At 34.1% G+C, this 22542-nt stretch overlaps 1 protein-coding gene across 15 annotated transcripts in view; it reads left to right on the top strand.

The window, feature by feature from the left end:
- Nucleotides 1–22542, top strand: part of kcnab1a (potassium voltage-gated channel subfamily A regulatory beta subunit 1a) — a 295083-nt gene that overhangs the window by 246362 nt on the left and 26179 nt on the right. For all 15 annotated transcript variants that reach the window (XR_012393669.1, XR_012393670.1, XR_012393671.1 and 12 more), the window contains 5 exon segments: nt 2233–2312; nt 2395–2439; nt 12261–12305; nt 12793–12836; nt 21138–21224. Coding sequence is in view for 12 of the 15 variants with exons in the window: in XM_073929085.1 (XP_073785186.1) it covers nt 2233–2312; nt 2395–2439; nt 12261–12305; nt 12793–12836; nt 21138–21224 (301 nt within the window). In the remaining 3 variants the exon portion in view is untranslated.

Genomic DNA, 22542 nt, shown 5'->3' on the forward strand with positions numbered 1-22542 from the left:
AAGGAAGCACGAAGGTTAACATAAAGATCGCTAAAACTGAACTGTAAAAATAGTTTGAAAGCAATTTACACATGAGAGAGATGACCTTAATGCTTTTTTTATTTTTAATAATTCCAACTATGAACGTTAGAATGTTTCAAATGAAAATCAACAACTACAGACTATGTTTGTAACGACAAAACCAGCGACCCTAGTTGGCTAACGATGGTTTTGAGAATCGCACCCCAGCAGGGTTGTCAAGGCAGAATTTCAAGTGCAGCCAATGAAGCAGCGTTTTCAAAACAAAGACATGGTGAATCATGTTCTCTTCAGAAAGATTTTTTAGGTTTTAAAGAATGTCTTTTTTTCTTTTTAAGTAAAATTACTGAAGCTCTTTTGTAATATGATTTGAGTAAAATTATAAAGGATTTACTTTTTACTGGAATAAGACTTGAGGTAACACTTGAAAGGGGTTATTATAGGATTAAGACATGATATGTCATGATTATGAACGAGACTTTATGCATATGACAACTGCCATTAAGTGTCATTTGCTGATCCAAGTATGACATTGTTTGAAAAGCTTTTGTTATGACAGCTTGACATAAACAAAGATCCTAAAATTTCTTTGTCTTAAAAACCTGTCAGTGTTTTATAAATTTTATAACAGCATTCTTTTTTTTCTTAACAAATCAAATCGTAGCATTAGAATTATAAGGTTCTATTTGCGTTCTAATTGATTTTGAGATATTGAGTTTCAAAGTTTTTGCATTCCATAACAAACAGTATGTGTGTAACGATTGTTTATTAAATATAAAGTCTTAACATGTAAACAACTTATAAAAAACTTCCCATAATGTAAATAAGTTGTCATTTAATAAGAATATGTAAATAACTCAACTTTTACAAAAATGTCACATAGAACCTTATAATTCTAAGGTGAGGAAATATATCATTTAAATGCCATTAAATATTACTACAGTTGTTATAAAACTATTTTTAAAAAGTACTGACACATTAATTAAATTTTATGATAAAAGTGATTATAATGCAATTTTAAATTTTAATTATTTAATTTTATGCATTTCATTTTATTATTTATTTATTTATTTATTTATTTATTTATTTATTTTTTAAGCAAGGTTTACAATTTTTTGACATTCTGGCTGAAGTCAAAAGGAGTAAAGGAGTTACTTTACCAGGATGATACACTTGCAGACAAAAGTCTTGTCATCTATCCCAATTGTAAGAGCAGCAAATAATAACTTGACTTTTAGTTGATCATTTGGAAAAGTGGAAGATTTTTCTGAGGAATCATGTTGAACTGCAACCCAATCATCACAAAGATCTATTGGAACTCGCATGCACCCAAGATTCTCATAGAAATCAGTCAACTTTGGTGAAGGAAAAATCATGGTTTGGGGTTGCATTCAGTGTATGGTGTGCAAAAGATCTGCAGAGTGGATAGCAACATCTACAGCCTGAGGAATCAAGACATTTTTGCTGCCCATTACACTACAAACCACAGGAGAGGGTAAATTCTTCAGCAGGATAGCACTGATTCTTATACTTCAGCCTTCACGTCAAAGTTCCTGTAAGCAAAAAAGGTAAAGGTGCTCCAAGATTGGCCAGCCCAGTCACCAGACATGAACATTAATGAGCATGTATTGGGTAAAATGTAGGAGGAGGCACTGAAGATGAATCCTAAGAATCTTGATGAACTCTAGGAGTCCTGCAAGAATGCTTTCTTTGCCATTCCAGAGAGATGTATGGATGCAGTCTTCCAAGCTCATGGGAGTCATCCACAATATAACTTCTTTTTCCATTGCACCATGATTTTATATTCTATACTGTACATTATTTCTGTTAAGTGACAATACTTTTGTCTAAGCAAAATTAGACCTTACTGTCTTAATTAAATAATTTAAAATCAAGGCATGATCATATTTTATTTTGGTAAAATAAGCGTAGTCTAGGGTCTTTGCCTTTCATATAAGCCACTTCTGATACTAAATGATCAACTAGAAGTCAAGGTATTATTTGTTGTTCCTAAAACTTGGATAGGCAACAAGACTTTCGTCAGTTAGTGTATATCATTAGGCTTGAAGTACTTGATTTACATACTTTATCCACCACTGCATACAAGTGTCTGACCCATTTCCTGAAAAGCAACAGTTTCACACCAACAGGGTTTCCTCGGGACAATGACCCGTCTATCTCTGATTTTCTGTGTGTGTTTGTTGTGTATTGCAGGTTGCTGAGCAGCTGATGACTATAGCGTATGAGAGCGGGGTGAATCTGTTTGACACTGCAGAGGTGTACGCTGCTGGAAAGTGAGTGTGACTCAGCATCAACAACATTACCCAGAATTCACTTCGCTCCATGATTCATCATTAAATTTTCTGTCTGTTACAGAGCTGAAGTCATACTGGGAAACATCATCAAAAAGAAGGGCTGGAGGTACGGCTCATTTGTATTTTATGTGTCAAACCCATCCGTGTCACTTTGCACAATAATAGAGAAGCAAACATAAATTCAGTGAAAGTGAAGCTTTTTATGTTATGTTTTTTTTTTTTTTTTGTTCTATTGTGTACCTGCTGAATCTGGTTACATCTCATTACACACATAAACTTTGCTTTCTAGGATAATGTTTAGTTTGTGTCAGTTTGTTGCCAGCAAATTGGTGCATTATTGAATTATTGCCATGGAAACAGATGCTAACCCACTGTGATTGCCGTAACTTCTGGAATGACAGCGCTTTTGCTGACTTTGAGTAATTATTCAGCTGATTTGTCAATTGAAGTGAGATTTATTATTCGCTGCAAGATTCACAGCAGTTTCCACATGAGCTGTGGAGTCTGGGAAAGTTATTAAACATAAAAAGATGAAAACAAAGAACTATTATACTGCCTACTGGATTTTACTGTATTTAGAATGGTAAATACTTAATAATGCTTGAGCTCAGCGCACCACTGAGCCCCTTATGATTTGAAGGGGAGTTATATCTTTCTTGCATTGACTCTACAATTACTTCAATAGCAGGTTGATTGAATTAAATTTTTTACATATGAACAATATTACACGAGTAGCAGTGCGATATGGCTGTGTATCGGCACTGGTGGAAGGCGTGTGTTGGCTTAGAAGGCGCGAGTCCCTTAGTGTCCCACCAGTGATGATATTGACCTTATTTTTCAATGCGGAAGTGCACTCTGTTTTGCGATTGTTTTAGAACTTTAGATTCAGCTGCTATGGGAGAAATGACTAGGAATAATAAACCGCAGAAAACAGTCAAACTACTTGCTCTACAAACAAGTGTTTGCATGACTATACAGACTATACTGACCCAGCCAGGGCTCAAACCAGTGACCTTCTTGTTGTGAGGCGATTGTGCTACCCATTGTGCCACAGTGCTGCCCAAGTGGAACAATAGAATAAGAAAATATCAGTTTACAACATCAATCAACATTAGGAACTGTTTTTTTACATATAAAAATGAATGGAAGTGAATGACACCGGAAATCTTGAGCCAAAAAGATTCAAATGGTTGTGATCGCTCATACGCGAAGAATAACGTGAATAGAGCCTTATCACTATGCTACGAGTGTGATATTGCTTTTATACAACAGTTTGATGGCATAATCGTGTATATATTATAAAGGAAATCAAACACAGACAGACTTATAAATTCTTTTGCACAAGGAAATACTTTGTTCCGCCGTTCATTTACAACTGCAGTTGAAGTCAGAACAGCAGAAACCATTGCTAATTCACCATTATCACTTTAGAGCTTGTAATCGAATGATTTTCTGACTTAATGTCAACAGTAATGAGAAAACAGCTGATTTTGCTCACATTTTAAAATTAAAATGCTGAACGGCATGAAATGCCTTCAGTCTGGAGACATTTCTCAGTATTTCTCTGTTGCAAACAAGATTTCACAGTAATTATCCCCGGAAAAGCCAAAAGAAAATCAATACACTACAGTGTTACTATGGTATAAATAGAGCACTACAACATGCAAAACGGCATGAAATGCCTTCAGTCTGGAGACATTTCTCAGTATTTCTCTGTTGCAAATGGAATTTCACAGTAATTATCCCCGGAAAAGCCAAAAGAAAATCAATACACTACAGTGTTACTATGGTATAAATAGAGCACTACAACATGCAAAAGAGATAGATCGACTTAAAATGTCACTTACCTGTTCGGTGGTGATTTGTTCAGCCGTAGTTTAAAACTATACACTGAGAAAATGATAAGTTTTTACCCTCTAAGAACTTATTATACAATTGTATTGGAAAGTTAACCATCTTTGCTGTGCCAAGTATGACAGGCTGAAGGCTGACTCTCTGAAATTCTTAATATTTAAAATAGGCACTATCCGTATAAAAAAAAAAACTGCATAGTTGCATTCTTAACTACATTCTTGCCTAAAAACCCTTAAAAGAACATTATGTTGTCCAACAGCTGCAATAGTTGTTAAACTGTAGTGAATTTATTGATCTTCTGTCGCTCTATGTAGGTGGAGTAATACACACTAGGCTCATTCTGAAAACATGGCCCTATATACATTTTTGGAGACAGCGAAATATGTAGCCAGAAGTACTGTACGTATGGCTGCCTTTCTACATATGGGGCAGCAAAAAGCTACTCCTTTTTGCACTTACCAGCTGACCGCTTACCTTAGTTTGGACAGCTTTCCTGCTGTTACCAATTTGTCCAGTTAGCTCATCATGTACATCGGCAGATTTGAGCTAGGGTTAGAGTTAGACGCAGTAAGGAATTGACCACAGTGATGGGGTTCGAGTCTGACGAAGAACGATTACAAAAAGAAGGTAAGACAAAAACAGAAGCCAAAAAATAAACAATCAAGTAAATAACAGGGTGAGAATGTGGTAAGATATATGAAAATAAGGTAAAAATCAGGTGAGAGCTTTGGATTGCTTTTTAAAACTGTCGGTTGGGTTTAAGGAAGTGGGTGGGTGCGTGGGTCAATCGGAGCTTTTGAAAACAACTATTGGCTTATTGGTTTGGTTTAGGGAAGGAGGAGGGTGGGTCAGTAATCGATCTGTCAGTCAGTAAATCGACAGCGACCTCTGGTGGATTTACACAAAAACTGTAAAAAAAAAAGTAGCTTCTGTATTTGGTGCTCCCCATAAATGTATATAGCAGTACATTTTCAGAATGAGCCTGGGTTGAATACACAATATATGAAGAGTTCAGATGCAAAAACCTCTAAGTTCTATCTGAAATTTTCTCCTAAAATTATTATTTTTCTCAGACTACTGTGTATCAGTTGAGTCATTTTCCTTTTATGTCAATTAATATGTTATTTTCATTGCATTTGATCCAAAATTAGTGAACATAAATATAGGTGTCTCGGATATATATAGGTCTGGAAGAAGTGAGAATAAAGTAAATGATAAACGAATTTTCATTTTTGGGTAAACTATTCCTTTAAGCAGCACAGCTACTGTCAGTAGTAATAGTAGTACAATATCAAACAAGCATTTTAAAGTAAATTCTAATAATATGACATTATAAGACTGAAATAATTGCTACTGGAAAGTCAAAATAATTATATTTTAAGATGCTTTTGGAAACTTTAAATTGTAATAATTTAAATCAATTTAGAATGAAACTTTCTATCATAAACATTCATTTTGTATTCATTCGTGATATTCATAAAATCAGCATGTACTGTCTCTCCTTTGCCCTCTTTGACACACAGAACATCTCATCAGACTGATTTGATTTAATTGTAGTATTTTAGAATTGTTGCTACATGATTCTATTCAGTCTGTCTCCAAACTAATTAAATCTGCCCATCTTTATGAACTTCAGAACCTTCTAAGATGTAAGCCCTGTATTACTTTCCCCGTTGTCTGTCAGCACATCATCAGCTAGTGTGTGAATATCCCATGACCCCAATCAAAATTCATAAACACATCTGGATTGATCTCATCTGTAAATGTTTGATGGATGTCCATTAAAGATGAAGTGACCCCTGAGATCTACTATTTTAATGAACAAAGAGATTCTACGCTAAAGAACCCATTTGCCTCACCTATGTCTTTCATTGGTTTACTTTTCTATCAATATTTATTTTCTTTGTTTCTCTCTCTTCATTTCTCTTGTAAATATTCTAAATCTTACCTATTTCCACACCTCCCCATAACTCATTTTCTCTTTCCTTTCATTCATTCTCTTTCCTGTAGCACTTTAGATTACAGTCCTCAACACCCCTGCAAAGTAAATAAACTGAATTACTGCTTACTTCTTTTGCAATAACATTAGTACTGCAATATTACTAAATATATGCAAATTCCATTTATTTACTATAAATAGGGATTACATTTGTAACAACTTTACAGTAATTATTGGTAAAAACCCGCAACCTGTTTAACAGTACATTTCCTTAACATGTATGGTTAATTTTTCCAGGATTCCCTGCGTGACACTTCACTTTTTATGCTATGTTCATTAATTATACACATTAGAGTTTTACCTTACATTGGTGTATGACAAAATATTTTTACAAAATATGGTTATTTACTGTAAAATTTTGGCATTTATTTTATGTTCCTACCCAATTTTAAACGGTTAAATTCCGGCTACCACCCCTGACATTTTAAACTGTAAGTTTTTATTCGATTTTTTTTTACAGTGTAGTTTATCTATAGGGCAAGATACAAGGACAAGGTAAGGTAACAATATAAAAAAAAATTGGGAAACATGTACAACCCTAAATAACAGTCTGCATTCCCAATATCAGATGACTATGACAGTGACACATAACCTACTTGAACATGAATTGATCAATTTAATTCAAACTCAAAATGTATATACAGTTGAAGTCGGAATTATTGAACCTCCTGAATTATTAGCCCCCCTGTTTTTTCCCAATTTCCGTTTAACGGAGAGAAGATTTTTTTTAACACATTTCCAAACATAATAGTTTTAATAAATAAATTGTAATAACTAATTTATTTTATCTTTGCCATGATGACAGTAAATAATATATAGGTATAGGTTAATTAGGTTAACTAGGCAGGTTAGGGTAATTAGGCAAGTTAATGTATAAAGATGGTTTGTTCCGTAGACTATTGAAAAAAATATATAGCTTAAAGGGGCTAATAATTTTGTTCTTAAAATGTTTTTTAAAAACTGCTTATAGCCAAAATAAAACAAATAAGACTTTCTCCAGAAAGAAGAAAAAAAAAATAAATAAAAATATATATATATACTTTTTTCTTATATATATATATATATATATATATATATATATACATATATATATATATATATATATATATATATATATATATAAATATATATATATATATATATATATATATATATATATATATATATATATATATATATATATACATATATATATATATATATATATATATATATATATATATATATATATATATTTTTTTTTTTTTTTTTTTTTTTTTTTTTTTTTTTTTCTGGAGAAAGTCTTATTTGTTTTATTTTGGCTAGAATAAAAGCAGTTTTTAAAAAACATTTTAAAAACAAAATGATTAGCCCCTTTAAGCTATATATATATATATATTATTATTTTTAATAAATAAATAAATAGTGTAAATAAATAGACACATTTAAAACTCTTTATTTTAATCATGGTGTGAAATGCTCATAAATCAAGCAATAGAAAGTATATTAATAAATAACTTTAAAAGCACAATAGTTTTTTTATTAAACATGAATTAAAACATTTTAATTTGTCTATCTGTTTATTTGTTTAGGCATTTATGCATTGAACAATTATGTTTTAATGTTTTATTAAATTAAGCAATACAATTAAAAAACGAATTCATATATGTCTGTTAATTTATCAATTTAAAGGTGATCTATTTATATAAATGTTAACGTTTGATTTATTAAACTGATTCTTCCATCAAAGTCAATGCAGCTGAAAACACTTATAATTCTTCTAAAACTAATCAAAACATAACAGAAACCTTATACTTATACTGTAAAATCGAGTTATAACAAAAATTAGAGGATATGGGAAAATGAATTTAAAAGAGGTCAAAGAAAAAAAAAACTGTTATTATAAAAAAGCTGTATTAGTTTTCCTGATCTTACAGTGTAAATGCAACTGATGGCCCCTTTTTTTCTTGTATTTACATGAGAAACAACATATTTACAGGCTGTAAGTGTTTGCAAGTGGTGTTTGTTTCCCTTAACTTTTATTGTCATTCCTGTGTTTACACATAGCCTACATTCTGAATTTATTATTACCAAAAAAAAAGCACACTGTAAATTTGGTTTACTTACTATGTCATTTGCAGGCTGTGATCTAAAGTGTCACCCTCTTTTCTTTCACCTCATTTTCACCATCTCACTCCTCAGAGGCAATGGTGTGAAGTTTGTGTGTTTTTAACACCAGATGATCGTCTGCTACGCAGTGACGACCGGGTGTGAAACCAAGTCATTGAATTCATGACATCTGGCCTAATATATCTGTTCATTTTCACAACCTCGCTTTTCTGCTTCAAAATCTTTCTTAATTATATTATAAAGCCAAAATTCTCATAGCAGCTCTTGACTTTTTTTTTTTTTCGTGAATGTGTTGAATGTAGGACACAGCGCGAGTTCACACTAGTGAAAGCTCATTTACACCCATTTACAATGCAGATGAGAGCAGCTCTAAGAGACCTGCAGATTACTGCCAAAACAGCTACAGGCGAAGGTCACATGTGTGTCATCAGTGAGCAATGGCATCACTGTCTCTGCAGAGTCCTGTTTAACAGGTCTAGATGATGATGCTACTGTAGCTCTACTTCATCCAGCATGTACATGTTAATCAGACTCCATTTGGCATCAGAACTGAGCATTTGCTTGTGAATTAAATGATTACAGTATTTGCATAATTAATGTAATATACACTAACAGGGGTGGTTCTAGGATTTTATCTGTAGTAGCCCACGCTACTGTTGTTAACCCTCCTGTCTCAAATAACAAACTCGCAAAAGATATCTTAGATAGCTTAGATAGAAGATAGCTTATTTTGAATATATGTGAAAGACACTTGTCAGATTTTTTTTTAGACAGCAGGCATGAGGTTCAGCTTTGTGTTCTTCATTTTCTGTCTAATTCAGTGTCACACATCGCGTGCAAGTGACTGGATGTGATGGCACCTGGTGACATGGAGCCAATCTGCGAATCACAGCACATTATGTTATCTGACCAATCAAAGCCTCTTGAGGGCTAGGACTAAGTAATATGAGAGCCGTTTTCATGTTACCTGAGTAGCTGTATATAATCAAAGTAAGACATATAAAAATAACAGGAATTTCTACAAATGAAGCATGAGCACACATTACTTTGCATCTTCTAAACACAACCAAGCCTTAAAAATTCACTCTGGACCACCCCTTTAAAAAGTCTTAAGTGTTAATTTAGTTGTTCAAGCGTAAAACAAGATGAAAGGCAAATGCAAGCAACATGAAGAGCAGCAGGCGAACACTAAAACTCCACTGAAAATACTGTGATAAACATTTTGTCTGTCATTTTTGTCTGGTGTGAGACCCATTTTATATTTTATCTTCATCAAGCAGTGAAGATCATTGATTTTAAACAAACCTCTTAAACACAGCAAGATTATAATATTATAAAATAATATTCAAAATGAAAAGTCTCTGTGCATATCGCCCATTACATAAGTGGATGTAGCAGGTCTGTAAGCCTATCATAATGTTCAGAGCAGACCGAATGTTTTGATTGGACAAACTTGTCTTAGTCTTAGACCTTTCGCAAAATATTAAAATACATATAAATACAGGATTCAATATGTGAAACGACTTTCAACCAGTTTAACAAAACGTATTGCACCTAAACTGTATAATATTTAAAAATATATTTAAACTGTAGCTTGACTGCAGAAAATGCATGCTGTTATTCAAGTATGCCTGCACAAGTAAACATCAGTGTTGGGAGTAATGCATTACAAAAGTAATGTATTACAGTAATGTATTACATTTTCCTGTAACGCAGTAGTGTAAGGCATTACTAATACGTTTTCAGTAATATTTTCCTCGGTACATGTTCAGTAACGCGCACGTTACAACAAACCTTTTGCTCGCAAGACATTAACAAATAAAAAATACCGCAACTAAGTTCTATTTTCTGTTCGTGATTAGTGAATATTGTGTTGTCATTAATCTCCCTCTGGCTATTGGTTTTTATTTAAGTTTTTTTTACTTTGAACACGGAATGATTTCAGCCTCTGAGCTCGAGGACCGAGACTATTGGCTCAGCCCTGACGTGCAGTAGAAGAGCGGCAAATAGATGAAAGTGGCAGAAGACAAATGCATTCGCGAGATGAACGTCCGTGCATATGGTGTTATTTCACTGAAAAAATGTCGTAAGTGCAGTTTTACATGTCGAGAGCAGATTCATGTAATTCTCTGTTCGAGGAGAAAACTGCTCGACCGCAAAATTTCTCGCAGTCGCACGCACTCAAAACACAGCTGCTCACGTGCGAATGATTGGCTCTCATTCCGTCAGATGATGCAGTTCACAATTAGTGCATGTTTCCTCTTTCTTTCGTGCTTTTGCTCTCCAGAGATTCTCCTGTTCAATTGGTTATCCCAATAATGTTGATATGGTTTATATATTGCTACACTATTTATTAACAATACACAAAACACTTAAAGGTTATGGTAAATTCTAGTGTTTTTGAGTGTTAGGTATACTGCCTATGTTTTAGGCTAGTATTATGTGTAATAAATTTTAGTATAATATACCCTATATTGTAAAAAAAATAAAAAATAAACTATAGCACTCGGTAATTTGTTTATATTATTACACTTGTGTTACCATAGCAACTATAGTATTACTAAAACTGATTAATTGAAGTACTTTACTGTAGTACTGTTCAAAACACTGTACATAACAAGGAAAATGTCCTCCACAGTCCTATCAACAATGTGGAAGCCAAAGAGACAAGTTCACTTCATTTTAGTTGACATGATAAAATGGGATTGAGAGTGAGAGTTACTTGAAGAGTGAATAGTACAGTAGGCTATAATACCTAGTCAAGTTTTTCCTTATTTTTTTTATCACAGTTACATTTCTGCTTGCGTTAGTCATATTTTTGTTTATTTATTTATTTATTTATTTATTTATTTATTTATTTATTATTTATTTATTTATTTATTTATTTATTTATTTATTTTTATTAGGATGGTGCACCTTTTGAAAAATAAAATCTTTCTTCACATCCAACTTCTTTTCTCTGTGTCTGAGTGTTTGAAACTGGAAATACCCCATAACATACAGTCAAAAATGTTATGGTTTATTAGAATAAAAATGTAATGTGTATGTCTATTTTAGTATTTTGGTTATTGTTAATAAATAGTGCACCAATATAAATCATATCAAAAAGCACAAAAGGAAGACACAAATTGTGAGTCTCAAATAATCTGTGCACTCGGTACATAAAGTGTACTGAGAGAGCGGCGTAAAAATTTGTGCGTGAGCAGTGCATATTTGAGAGAGGGTGAGAAAATTTGCACCAAGCAGCGCATATTTGAGAGCTCACAAGCAGTTTTGTCCACAAGCAAAATCGGTGCACGAGCATTATATTGAGAAAGCTGTTTATCATGCTCACTTTGTACATAACAGTTTTGTTTTGTGAGCCTGAATTTAAAGTGAATAAAATTGGCAACAATAAAAAAACAGCATCTTGTCATGGCATTGGAGTTTACAAATAGGCCTGTTTCGTCTAATATGAATATAGTCAAGCTATTCACAGATATTGCCAAATAATCACTTTACGTCTACCATACTATTAACTGACTTAGATCATTTGTAATTCTGGCTGTCATCCTTTCTTGCATTGTCTTGAGCTTTCACGTTGCCAAATATATACTATGTTGTAAGTAGTCTGAATAGGTCACAATCATTCTGCTACATCATGTTGCTTTCTACTGGATGTAAAATGCTCTGCAGTACATTTGGTCATTTTAGAATGTTCTCATTCTGTAGTTATTTTGGTGAAAGTAACTAAAAAGTATCATAAGAGTAAAGTAACATTAAAATTTTGAGACAGTAATATTGTAAGGTAAGGGATTACTTTTAAATAACAGTAATAAGTAATCTGTAATTTATTACAGTTAGGAAGTAACTTGCACAACACAGGTAAACATACAGATAATTGATTAACTGAAAGTTATTTTGTCACATTTATGTGCCAGTTTTAACTCACTTTTTTTCCCTCTTTCCTTCCTCCTTTTCTCAAGGCGGTCCAGTCTGGTTATTACCACAAAGCTCTACTGGGGTGGAAAGTGAGTAAACTGTCATTACGCTCATTGTGCGTGTCACTTCCTGTCAAGACAACTTTTATTTCAGAACTCTCACACTGTTGCACATTCTAAATGGCAGCACACTCAACGCCGACATCTGTGGATTCCCACATTTCAGAAATGCAGTAATTAATCTAAGTTCAGGTCAAGCACTGACCCAGCATTTTCTCACTGAGCAAGTCTTCTGGCAGTAAGTGAGCAGAAGTACAGCTGCGGAGCTCGATAAGACTAAAGAAAAGACCTGTCCCACTTCCACACAAATCCTCTCTCATGAATAATAATCGGAATTTAAATATGCCAGGGTTTTATTTGAAGTTGAAAAGGGAACATTTGCAAAAAGGCGAGTTTGAAGAAGGAAAAAAAAAAGATGAGTAGGAAATTCTTGCAGAAGAAATATGTGCCTTGTATGCAAGACTGAACTTTGTCTAAAATATTGCTGTCTGATGTTTGTCTCTTTTTTTCTCTATAGAGCTGAGACTGAACGAGGCCTTTCTAGGAAGCACATTATTGAAGGTATAGTGCACATTTTTTCCGTAAAAAGACTCTTACTTTGTGATCACAGCATTTGTTTGTTTGTGTGTGTGCAACGTGTTCGGCTCCACACTGGACATTGATTGAGTGGATTTAGTCTTAATGTCCTCTAGCAGGCAGGACTAATAGATAGCAGGACTAAAGAGGACAAAGACACACACTTGAGTGACTTTCTTAATGGCTTTAGTCACTAAATAAACACTACAGAATCAGGAGAGAAAGGACATGACATGCATCTGATTGTCAGGAAAATCATCATCTGAGAGATTGCAGTTCATCTGACTCTGAAAGGCACCTTGAATTTCAGTATGTCGTCACAACAGTGATGTTGTTACTTTATATCAATTCATTTATTCATGTTGTGAGTTTTTTTTTTTTTACGTATACAGTATAATGCTATAAAAGGTCATTATTTAGTTCATTACAGGTACTAGATGTAATCAAGTTATTGTGAAGAAAATGGTTTAACTTTATTTTAAACCTAACTATTCATTTTTACTACTGATGTATATTTATTAATTAAATGTACTTACTATGTTTTCCAGTACTGGGTTGCAGCTGCAAGGGCATGCACTGTGTAAAACATATGCTGGAATAGTTTGCGTTTTCTCTGCTTTGGCAACCTTTGAAATATAAAATGTGGGTTAGGTTTAGTGTTAGTTGCATGCAGTTTTAAATTATTACTATACTCAAAAAAAAAAAAAGAAAAGATTTTGGCTGTTGTTCTAACTATTTGTTTAAAATCAGCTGAAACAAAACAATTCTTGACATTTTCTTGGTGCAACTTAATTGTTTATGTTTAATCCACTTAAACTCATTAATTCATTAATTTTCCTTCAGCATAGTCCCATATTTATCATGGGTCGCAACAGTAGAATGATTTGCCAACTATTTTGGCATATGTTTTACGCAGCAGATGCCCTTCCAGCCACAACCCAACAATAGGAAATATTTAAATTTGTTGTTAACTTTAATTTTTTTGCTGGAACAACATGAATGAATTGTGTGGAACCTTACATTTTTACATGGCTTATCATGTGTAATGAGGACACCTTAAAATAAAATGTTGCCACAAACTCTGTGTAATCTCTGCACTTTTGAAAGCTTTTTTTTAATCATTCTGTCTACTTGTTTAGGACCAGTGTTTGGGGTAAAGCATTACAAATAATGAGAGTAACTACTAAAGTAGCGCATTACTTCTACATTTCCAGGAAAATAATTTAGTTACTTTTTTTTTACAAAAAGTAACTCAGGTAACCTAAAAGTAATGTAATGGATTACTTTTCCTTTAAAAGGTATTATGTTTCATTACCTTTTTAAAGACATAATGCATGATTTCAATGCGTTACTTTTAAAAGTAACTTTCCCCAATACTGTTCCCCAAGACTGATTGGAGACTTTCATTAACCTTGTGATAGAACTATATACCTTCTTATATAAAGGTAAAGAAAGCTGTAAAAACTGTTAGTACTTGCTTAAGTTTAATTTTAGGGAAGTTTGAATATCAATGAAGGAATAACTTCAGTATACACTTACTAGACTGCTTTTGTACACTCATTTATTCAGTTATTTTTTTGCTTGTTCAAACTACTTATTTAAGATGAGCTGAAACAACAATTTTTAAGATTTTGTTGGGACAATTAATGCTCAATCCAATTAAATTAATAAAAAGCGATAAATTAACTTAATCTGTTTATGTTGTCCCAACACAAATTGTGTGGAACCTAGCATTTATTATTTTATTTATTTATTTTTTTTTTTTACAGATTTTTTACTTTTGGACTGTCCTGTTTCTATATTCCACCCCTTTCCCCTTAAAAAAAAAAAATGTCATGAACAGTTTTAAAACAGATTGGAAAAAGTGTACAGCACTTTCCAGAAGAAGTGCCCGTGTTCTGTCACACAACTCTGACAAAAAGTCAATAATCGTCAAGGCTGTAATGTGATGAAATGTTCTGAAAGGAACACAAGATCCAAGTTCAGTCCATTTCTGTTTATTCCCAGTCTGTCTTCATTGATTTTATGTTTCTACAAACCCACTCTATCTAAAAGTGCTTTGATTGGCTAGCTGACCTAACTGCATTGTAGTTGGCCAAACACATCAAAAGTGCACTGGAAATGTAATTCAAAATATGTATTGGAATAATTTGTGAATTTCAACTTTGTTAAAAAATGTAATAAATTTAGTAAGATTTGCTCATCCCTAATTGCAGTTGAGTTTAGGGGTGGGGTTTGGGCACAAGTCTTTTTTTTTTTTTTTAATTGGATGTTTTAATTAAATTGTATGAATTGGTATGAATTATTACAAAGCATCATATTTGGCAAATGAAAAGTATTTTCTGATCACCAAGACTGCATTTGTTTGTAAAACAGTAAAATATTTCAATATTTTTCTAATCAAATATATGTAGGATGTATTTTAAAAAATGTTATTTACCAATGAACAGACACAATAGCATGGGATGTTACATTTCAGCATACAATTAAACCAATTATGTTATATTTAATTAAAGGGACATAGTATCATGATATATTTGACCAAAAAGATGACAAGTAAACTAAAATTTGTATTTATATTTATTTGTTGCAGAACTATTCGTTTAAGGTTTAATTTTACAGTATTATTTATTCCTCTTTAAAAGGTTATGCTTTCCTTCATACTCTAGGTATTATCAACAGGGTCACACAGTTAGCTTTAGTGTGAAAGTACAGAAATAATAATACGCACACCTCTCTGGCCTAGATATGCAGGGTTACAGGCAGGAAGACTGATTGGTTTGTGTGCCGTTCTGCGCTGGCCCAATATTTTTCTTCCATGCCAGCAAGTTTTGGGGCCAGACACCTATTTTACACACATAATGCTCAGAATACACACTGCTCTCATCCACCTGCAGCGCCTTGCATTTGGAGCATGTCTATGAACACACCAGCAATATTATATTTACATCACCACATTTGCTCATTGGTTTAGTTAGGCTGCAAAGCACACACACCAGTGGTGTAAAGTAACTTATTACAAATACTCAAAATACTGTAATTAAGTAGTTTTTCACAGAAATTGTAATTTTCTAAGTAGATTAAAAATGTGTACTTTTACTCTCCCTTGAGTACATTTTTAGTGCAGTATCTGTACTTTTACTCCGCTACTTTCCTTCAAGCAGCAGTCACTACTTTATTTTTTCTTATCTATGAGAATTGGCTGAGTTGTCTTCTGATTCCTGTCCAATCAAACCACACATAGAAGGGAAATCCCATCATAATAAACTACCTCAAGTCATGGGTGATTTATAATTGCAGCAAACTGTTTGGAAGCATTAAAAGGTCCACAAGACAAGATGGTCCACAAGACAGGAGTATGAAAGATAAAGATGTTGGCTCAAAGTTGGTTTTTAGTCACTTTCTAACGACCTAATATTGACCAAATATCAACGTCATTTGACGTCATTATTGGACATCAAAATAATGTTGTCCTTAGACGCTGGCTAGACAAGGAATTTTAGTCACCTGACATCACAACCTAAATCTAACCTAATATTAACGTCTTATGACTGAGCAATAACTAGATGCACTACAGAATGTTACGTTTAAACACATCCACAAATAACATGTAAACGCATTAGCTTTTTACAGTGTAATACTCACTACTCACGAGTACCTTTGAAAGGTATATTTTTTACTCTTACTTTAAGTTATACAGCAGATCTGTTATTACAACAGATACTTTTACTCTACCTACACTACAGTTTTGGGCAAGTAATGTTTCTTTTACTTGACTATGACTATTCAGTACTCTTTCCACCTCTGACACACACACACACACACACACACACACACACACACACACACACACACACACACACACACACACACACACACACAAATGTATTAATACACATTAATGTTAATTTTAAATTTTTTTGGCACATAAGTTAAGATATAAAATCTGTTTACTAGAATACACAGATATTTAAAATAATGTGTAAATGCTAGAAACTTTAGGTGACAGCCTTTCCCATGACATGATTGATGTCATAAAAGATTAGTTCAGCCAAAAGTGAATCTCACCCTCATGTTGTTTCAATCTCCCCAAACATTTGTCCATCTTCAGAACACATTAATGGTGCTGTATGTACGTTTTTGCAGATATTCAAGAAACATGCCAAGTGAACATTTTTGTTTATCTAAAAGATCAGTGCTAAAGTCAGATATTCTGCTTTGAAAATGTGTTTTCCATGCCGGAACGCTGTCCTTGTTTTGGTCATTTTAATCTTCCCAAAGCCAGTTTAGCTCATTTCATTAATTTCTTCAGAATGGCTCTCAAAGCATGCGTCCATGACCAAACTGCGATCTCCGGTGGACAGTAGCAGACTCCAAAATGAGACGCAGATTCAGTTCCACATCACATTCTTAATTAGCAAATGATATAAATATTACCAACGTAAACATTAGGTAAGCAGGTTACTGCATGTCCAAACAACCCGCTTCATGACAAGATGCGCAGTGATGAGCAATTTGGCTGTTTGCACCAGATGAAACACAACAAAAATGAAATTACAGCATTCAGAACAACAAAATATGCTCTCACTCAGGAAATGGTAAAGTTTATAATCTATTTAATACATATTAACCCTCTTTAACATGATTAAATGTACATGCTGAATTACGCATATGTGTTTAGTCCTAAAGTTCAATTTCAAACGGTTTATTTTATTTTCAAGATCTGAGGTGAACTATCTGCTGCTGATTTCAGTATGGCAATGAATGTCATGAAAAATGTCATTCAAACTCACATTGTTAGCAGTTAACACTGAATAAAGCACAAGAGCTTTACCTGAGGTGATCATTGTCGGTTTTCAGTTGTTTACCTGTAAGAAATATAAACTGTTTATAATATATACATTTCAGGTGTTGGTAAGGAAAAAAAAAAACTCTATCTAATATGTAAAATAATTCTTCAATTGCATGCATTGCTTTTATTTAGAACATCAGGAGTATCACTCTCTCCTGTCCTCACTCTGGCAACCTGCGCTTGTGTTTGTTTTGATCCAGGAGTGCAATACCTAGTCCTACCACTAGGTGTCAAACTTACATTCTGCACCTTTAAGATATTTAGATGAAATCCAAGAGCTCTTATCCTACATAGAAAGCAAAGGTCTTGAGACATTCAAAGTCCACCAAAAAAAAAAAAAAAAAAAACTAAACTAACCAAAAATTTAAAACATTATCAATGGAAGATGAGGAAGCTCTCGGATTTGAATATCCTAATTTGTGTCCTTTAATTATTGGAACAAAATGAGGGTGAGTGATAATAATACAATTTTCATTATTTTTCTTAAGCCCCAAGTGTGAAATTTCTAATTTTATATTATGTAGGGCATGAAAACAATTACCTTAAAAAAAAATATATATATATATCTGTACATGGTTATTTTTTTATGAAATTTCAGTCTTGAAAACGTCAAAAATGTGCTACACTATAGGGTGTATTGTGTATTTAGAACATTTTTGGATTACTTCATATGATGGACAGTACTTAGGGGAATTCTGTTGGTCTGATGTAAATCAGGAAAATTCTTAATGTAAGAATTTAGCGGTTCTCAAATATGGAACTGGTGTACCACTGCTCTGCATATTTTGCATGTCTTATTTTGTTTAACACACCTGTGTTGTTTCTAAAAACACCCCTTTACCCTCAATTCTTATTCCCTACATTATACTACTAATATAGTCCATTGGATGGAGTAAATGAAAACAAATAAATACATTTGAGCCCTCAGTCCACTGGAAGAGCTACAGTTTGTTCTTTGCTGGTAAATAAATCCCTCAGGCCAGTGGTTCTCAATCCGTGTCATTCCAGCCCCCAGCAATGCTTGTTTTGCATGTCTCTTTTGTTCAACACAGCTAATTTAGATAGCCGCTCATTAGAAGAGAGTTGCAATAAGAATCTGTGCTGAGATCAACATGTTCCTTACATAGTGTTGCCTATTCTCTACCTCCAGCACAAGAGAAATTGACTGTACTTGAAGTTCACTTAATTCAAATAAATAAAATAACATTTGCACTATGCAGCTGTTTAAAGCATTTTCAGTTATTATAGAAGTGTGAATGGCATAGATAACACTCTTGTGATTTACCCTTTGAATTAAACACACTTTCAAACCAGAATCATGTCAGAATGTACAATGATATGTGCAAATGGAACAAACTTCCCAAGAAGTAAGAGAAACAAATATGCATGATTGAATGAAATATTCATTCAGGAGCGATGAGGACGAGGATTGAGAACAACTTCCTAAAATAGATTTGATTTTAAACTTCTTGGTCAGACTTATGATAGTTTTTTAACACTTAGGAAGCTATCTAATAAATAAAATCTGATAATATTTTTTCTTCTGGATAAAGTATTAATTGTTTTATTTCAACTAGAATAAAAGCAGTTATTAATTTTTTAAACACCATTTTAATTTCAATATTATTAAGCCCTTTAAGCTTTTTTTTTTCGATAGAACAAACAGAACAAACTATTGTTATACAATTACTTGCCTAATTACTCTAACCTGCCTAGTTAACTTAAATAACCTAATTAAGCCTTTAAAGGTCACTTTAAGCTGTATTGTAGTGTCTTGAAAATATATCTTGTAAAATATTATTTACTGCCAAAATGGCAAAGATAAAATAAATCAGTTATTTAAAAAAAAGGAGTAATTAAACCCATTATGTTTAGAAAAGTGTTGAAAAAATTGGCTCTCCGTTAAACAGAAATTGGGAAAAAATTAAACAGGGGGGCTTACAATTCTGACTTCAACTGTATATATATATTTGGGATATTGTTAATATGTGGGATTGATCGAGTGCACTCGGTCACAAATAGTGGCTATTTCTTAATATGTGTTCTTCATCAATCTTGTGTCCTCGTGTTCTTGAGTATAGTCATCATCAACTGCCAATGTACAGTTACAAAACTTAAGGTCGCAAGAACGGAAGATGTGTGAAAGCTCCCAAATGCATTCTTGGTATCGAGGATGCACCGATGCAGACTTGAGCACTAAACTTGCTCGAGAAGTCCCAGAAGTCTTTGTAACAAAAGCATTCTTCCGAGGTGACCTGGCGAGACCGATCTTCACAAGAATGCAAGTCCGTTCTCTGCATCCTTGAAATTAAATACACAGCCTGTGTTTCCCTGAATTACAGCAACATTTAAGGGTAAAGGGGCAGTTTTGGATACAACCAGCTTGCTAGAAGAGCACAGCTGAACTCAATAAGCTTAATAAGCCAAATCAGCTGAACTCAAGTCAACTGAACTCAAAGTTTACTTGATCTCAAATATATTTTCACAGCACTGTTTGCAGCATCGTATAGGACAAAACTACCAGTAGTATGAAGATTTATTTAACCGTAATTTAATGCAGTTCATTCAAACTAGAATCATAGCAGAATATCTAGTGATGTCCACTTCGCAGGGCATTCATAGTTGAACAAACCTCGGTAAGAAAAACTGTGGAGAGCAGTGGAACATCAGGGCCAGGTTTGAGAACCTCCGGTTTAGTTGTACTTAAACAAAATGAATCATTCCTGTTTCATGGTGTTGAGGAAAAGGTAGAATGTTGTCAGATAAAATGCTTGTGCTTTTTGGCTTCTTCTGCATCTTAAACTCCCAGCAACCATTATTATTTTTTGATTGTAAAGCCTCAGCTGACCTCAGGATGTGAATGTTATCAAAGTAAATGTCTAGAGCAGTGGTCACCAAACTTGTTCCTGGAGGGCAGGTTTCCTTCAGATTTTAGCTCCAACCCTAATCAAACACACCTGAACAAGCTAATCAAGGTCTTACTAGGTACTTCCAGACAGGTGTGTTGAGGCAAGTTGGAGCTAAACCCTGCAGGGACACCGGCCCTCCAGGACGAGATTGGTGACCCCTGCTCTAGAGAGAATCCAGTCCCAAACTATCTTCAAACTCTCTTCTGCTTGCCGCCCAGTCCAACACTCTGCCAGTTTAAAGACAGAGACAAAGAGAGAACAAGCCCTTGGGCCATGGAAAAAATAGCTTGATTACTGTCAAGTCCACTAGACTTACACTACTGGGGATCTCTCGTCTATGGGACTTGATTACAAGTGCAAAGTTTGCCCTGATGTTATGAGGGCTTTAATAAGTCTTCAACTATGATCTGTCAAGGCATACAGCTTTTCAATTAGGATTAACCTGTGCCTTATTGTAGCCTGTAACCTTGTGCATAAGTTACAAAAATACACAGACACATTCACATTAAACCTCTTTTCTTTCAGGTCTCAAGGGCTCCTTGCAGAGGATGCAGATGGAGTATGTGGATGTAGTCTTTGCCAACCGGCCTGATAGCAATACACCAATGGAAGGTGAGTTTGACCATTTATTCTTACATTTTATTAAAAATAAGTCTCTGATCTTTCCAAGAATGCAGATGGCAAACCAAATGGTGAGACACTGCTTGCAAAAGTTCAATTGAATACGACTCTCAATTCAAGTGTTTTTTTTTTCCTATCTAATAGAAAGTAAAACCTAATCCATAATTCAAATATAAAAGTGTTTCTTTAGTCACACTTTATTTATAGATTTAAATCTCAGCACATATTTTTAAGGCTGTTTTCACAAAATGTTTTTTTTTTCTATTGCACTTATCTTCTCTTCAGCAGCACTTACACCATTCTTCACAGTTTTATTCAAATTTTTATTCTTAAGGTTTTTACAGAGGGATATATTCATATATGATTGGCCTGAATATATACAACTTTTGTAGTACTACAGAGTTATATAATATTTTTTTTTTAGCACAACTTCATTAAATGAGGCCTTGACATGAAGCACCACATGAAGTCCACATTTAAAAATTGACTACAAACTCGTGCTATCTAGCCATGCAACCACCTGTCCACTCGATCCCATTCCCTCTCATCTCGTGCAAGCCATCTCTCCTGCAGTCATACCAACACTGACTCACATAATTAACACATCTCTTGACTCTGGTTTATTCCCCACTTCATTTAAGCAGGCTAGGGTAACCCCACTGCTAAAGAAACCCAACCTGGACCATACACTACTTGAAACTACAGACCAGTATCCCTGCTTCCATTTATGGCCAAGATTCTGGAGAAAGTAGTGTTCAATCAAGTCCTGGACTTTCTTACTCAAAACAATCTCATGGACAACAAGCAATCCGGCTTTAAGAAAGGCCACTCAACTGAGACTGCCCTGCTCTCGGTCGTGGAGGATCTCAGACTGGCTAAAGCAGACTCAAAATCATCAGTCCTCATCTTGCTGGATTCATCAGCTGCTTTTGACACTGGCAACCATCAGATCCTGCTATCTACGCTCGAGTCACTGGGCGTTGCGGGCACTGTTATACAATGGTTCAGATCTTACCTCTCTGACAGGTCATTCAGGGTTTCTTGGAGGGGAGAGGTGTCCAACCTACAGCATCTAAACACTGGGGTACCTCAAGGCTCTGTTCTTGGGCCACTTCTCTTCTCCATCTACATGTTATCTCTAGGTCCAGTCATCCAGAGACATGGATTCTCCTACCACTGCTATGCTGATGACACCCAGCTATACCTCTCTTTTCATCCTGATGATCCCTCGGTTCCAGCTCGCATCTCAGCCTGCCTTTTGGACATTTCACACTGGATGAAAGATCATCATCTTCAGCTTAACCTCGCA

The sequence above is a fragment of the Danio rerio genome, chromosome 18 (genome assembly GCF_049306965.1).
Source record: "Danio rerio strain Tuebingen ecotype United States chromosome 18, GRCz12tu, whole genome shotgun sequence".
In the NCBI taxonomy this organism is placed as follows: Eukaryota; Metazoa; Chordata; class Actinopteri; order Cypriniformes; family Danionidae; genus Danio; species Danio rerio.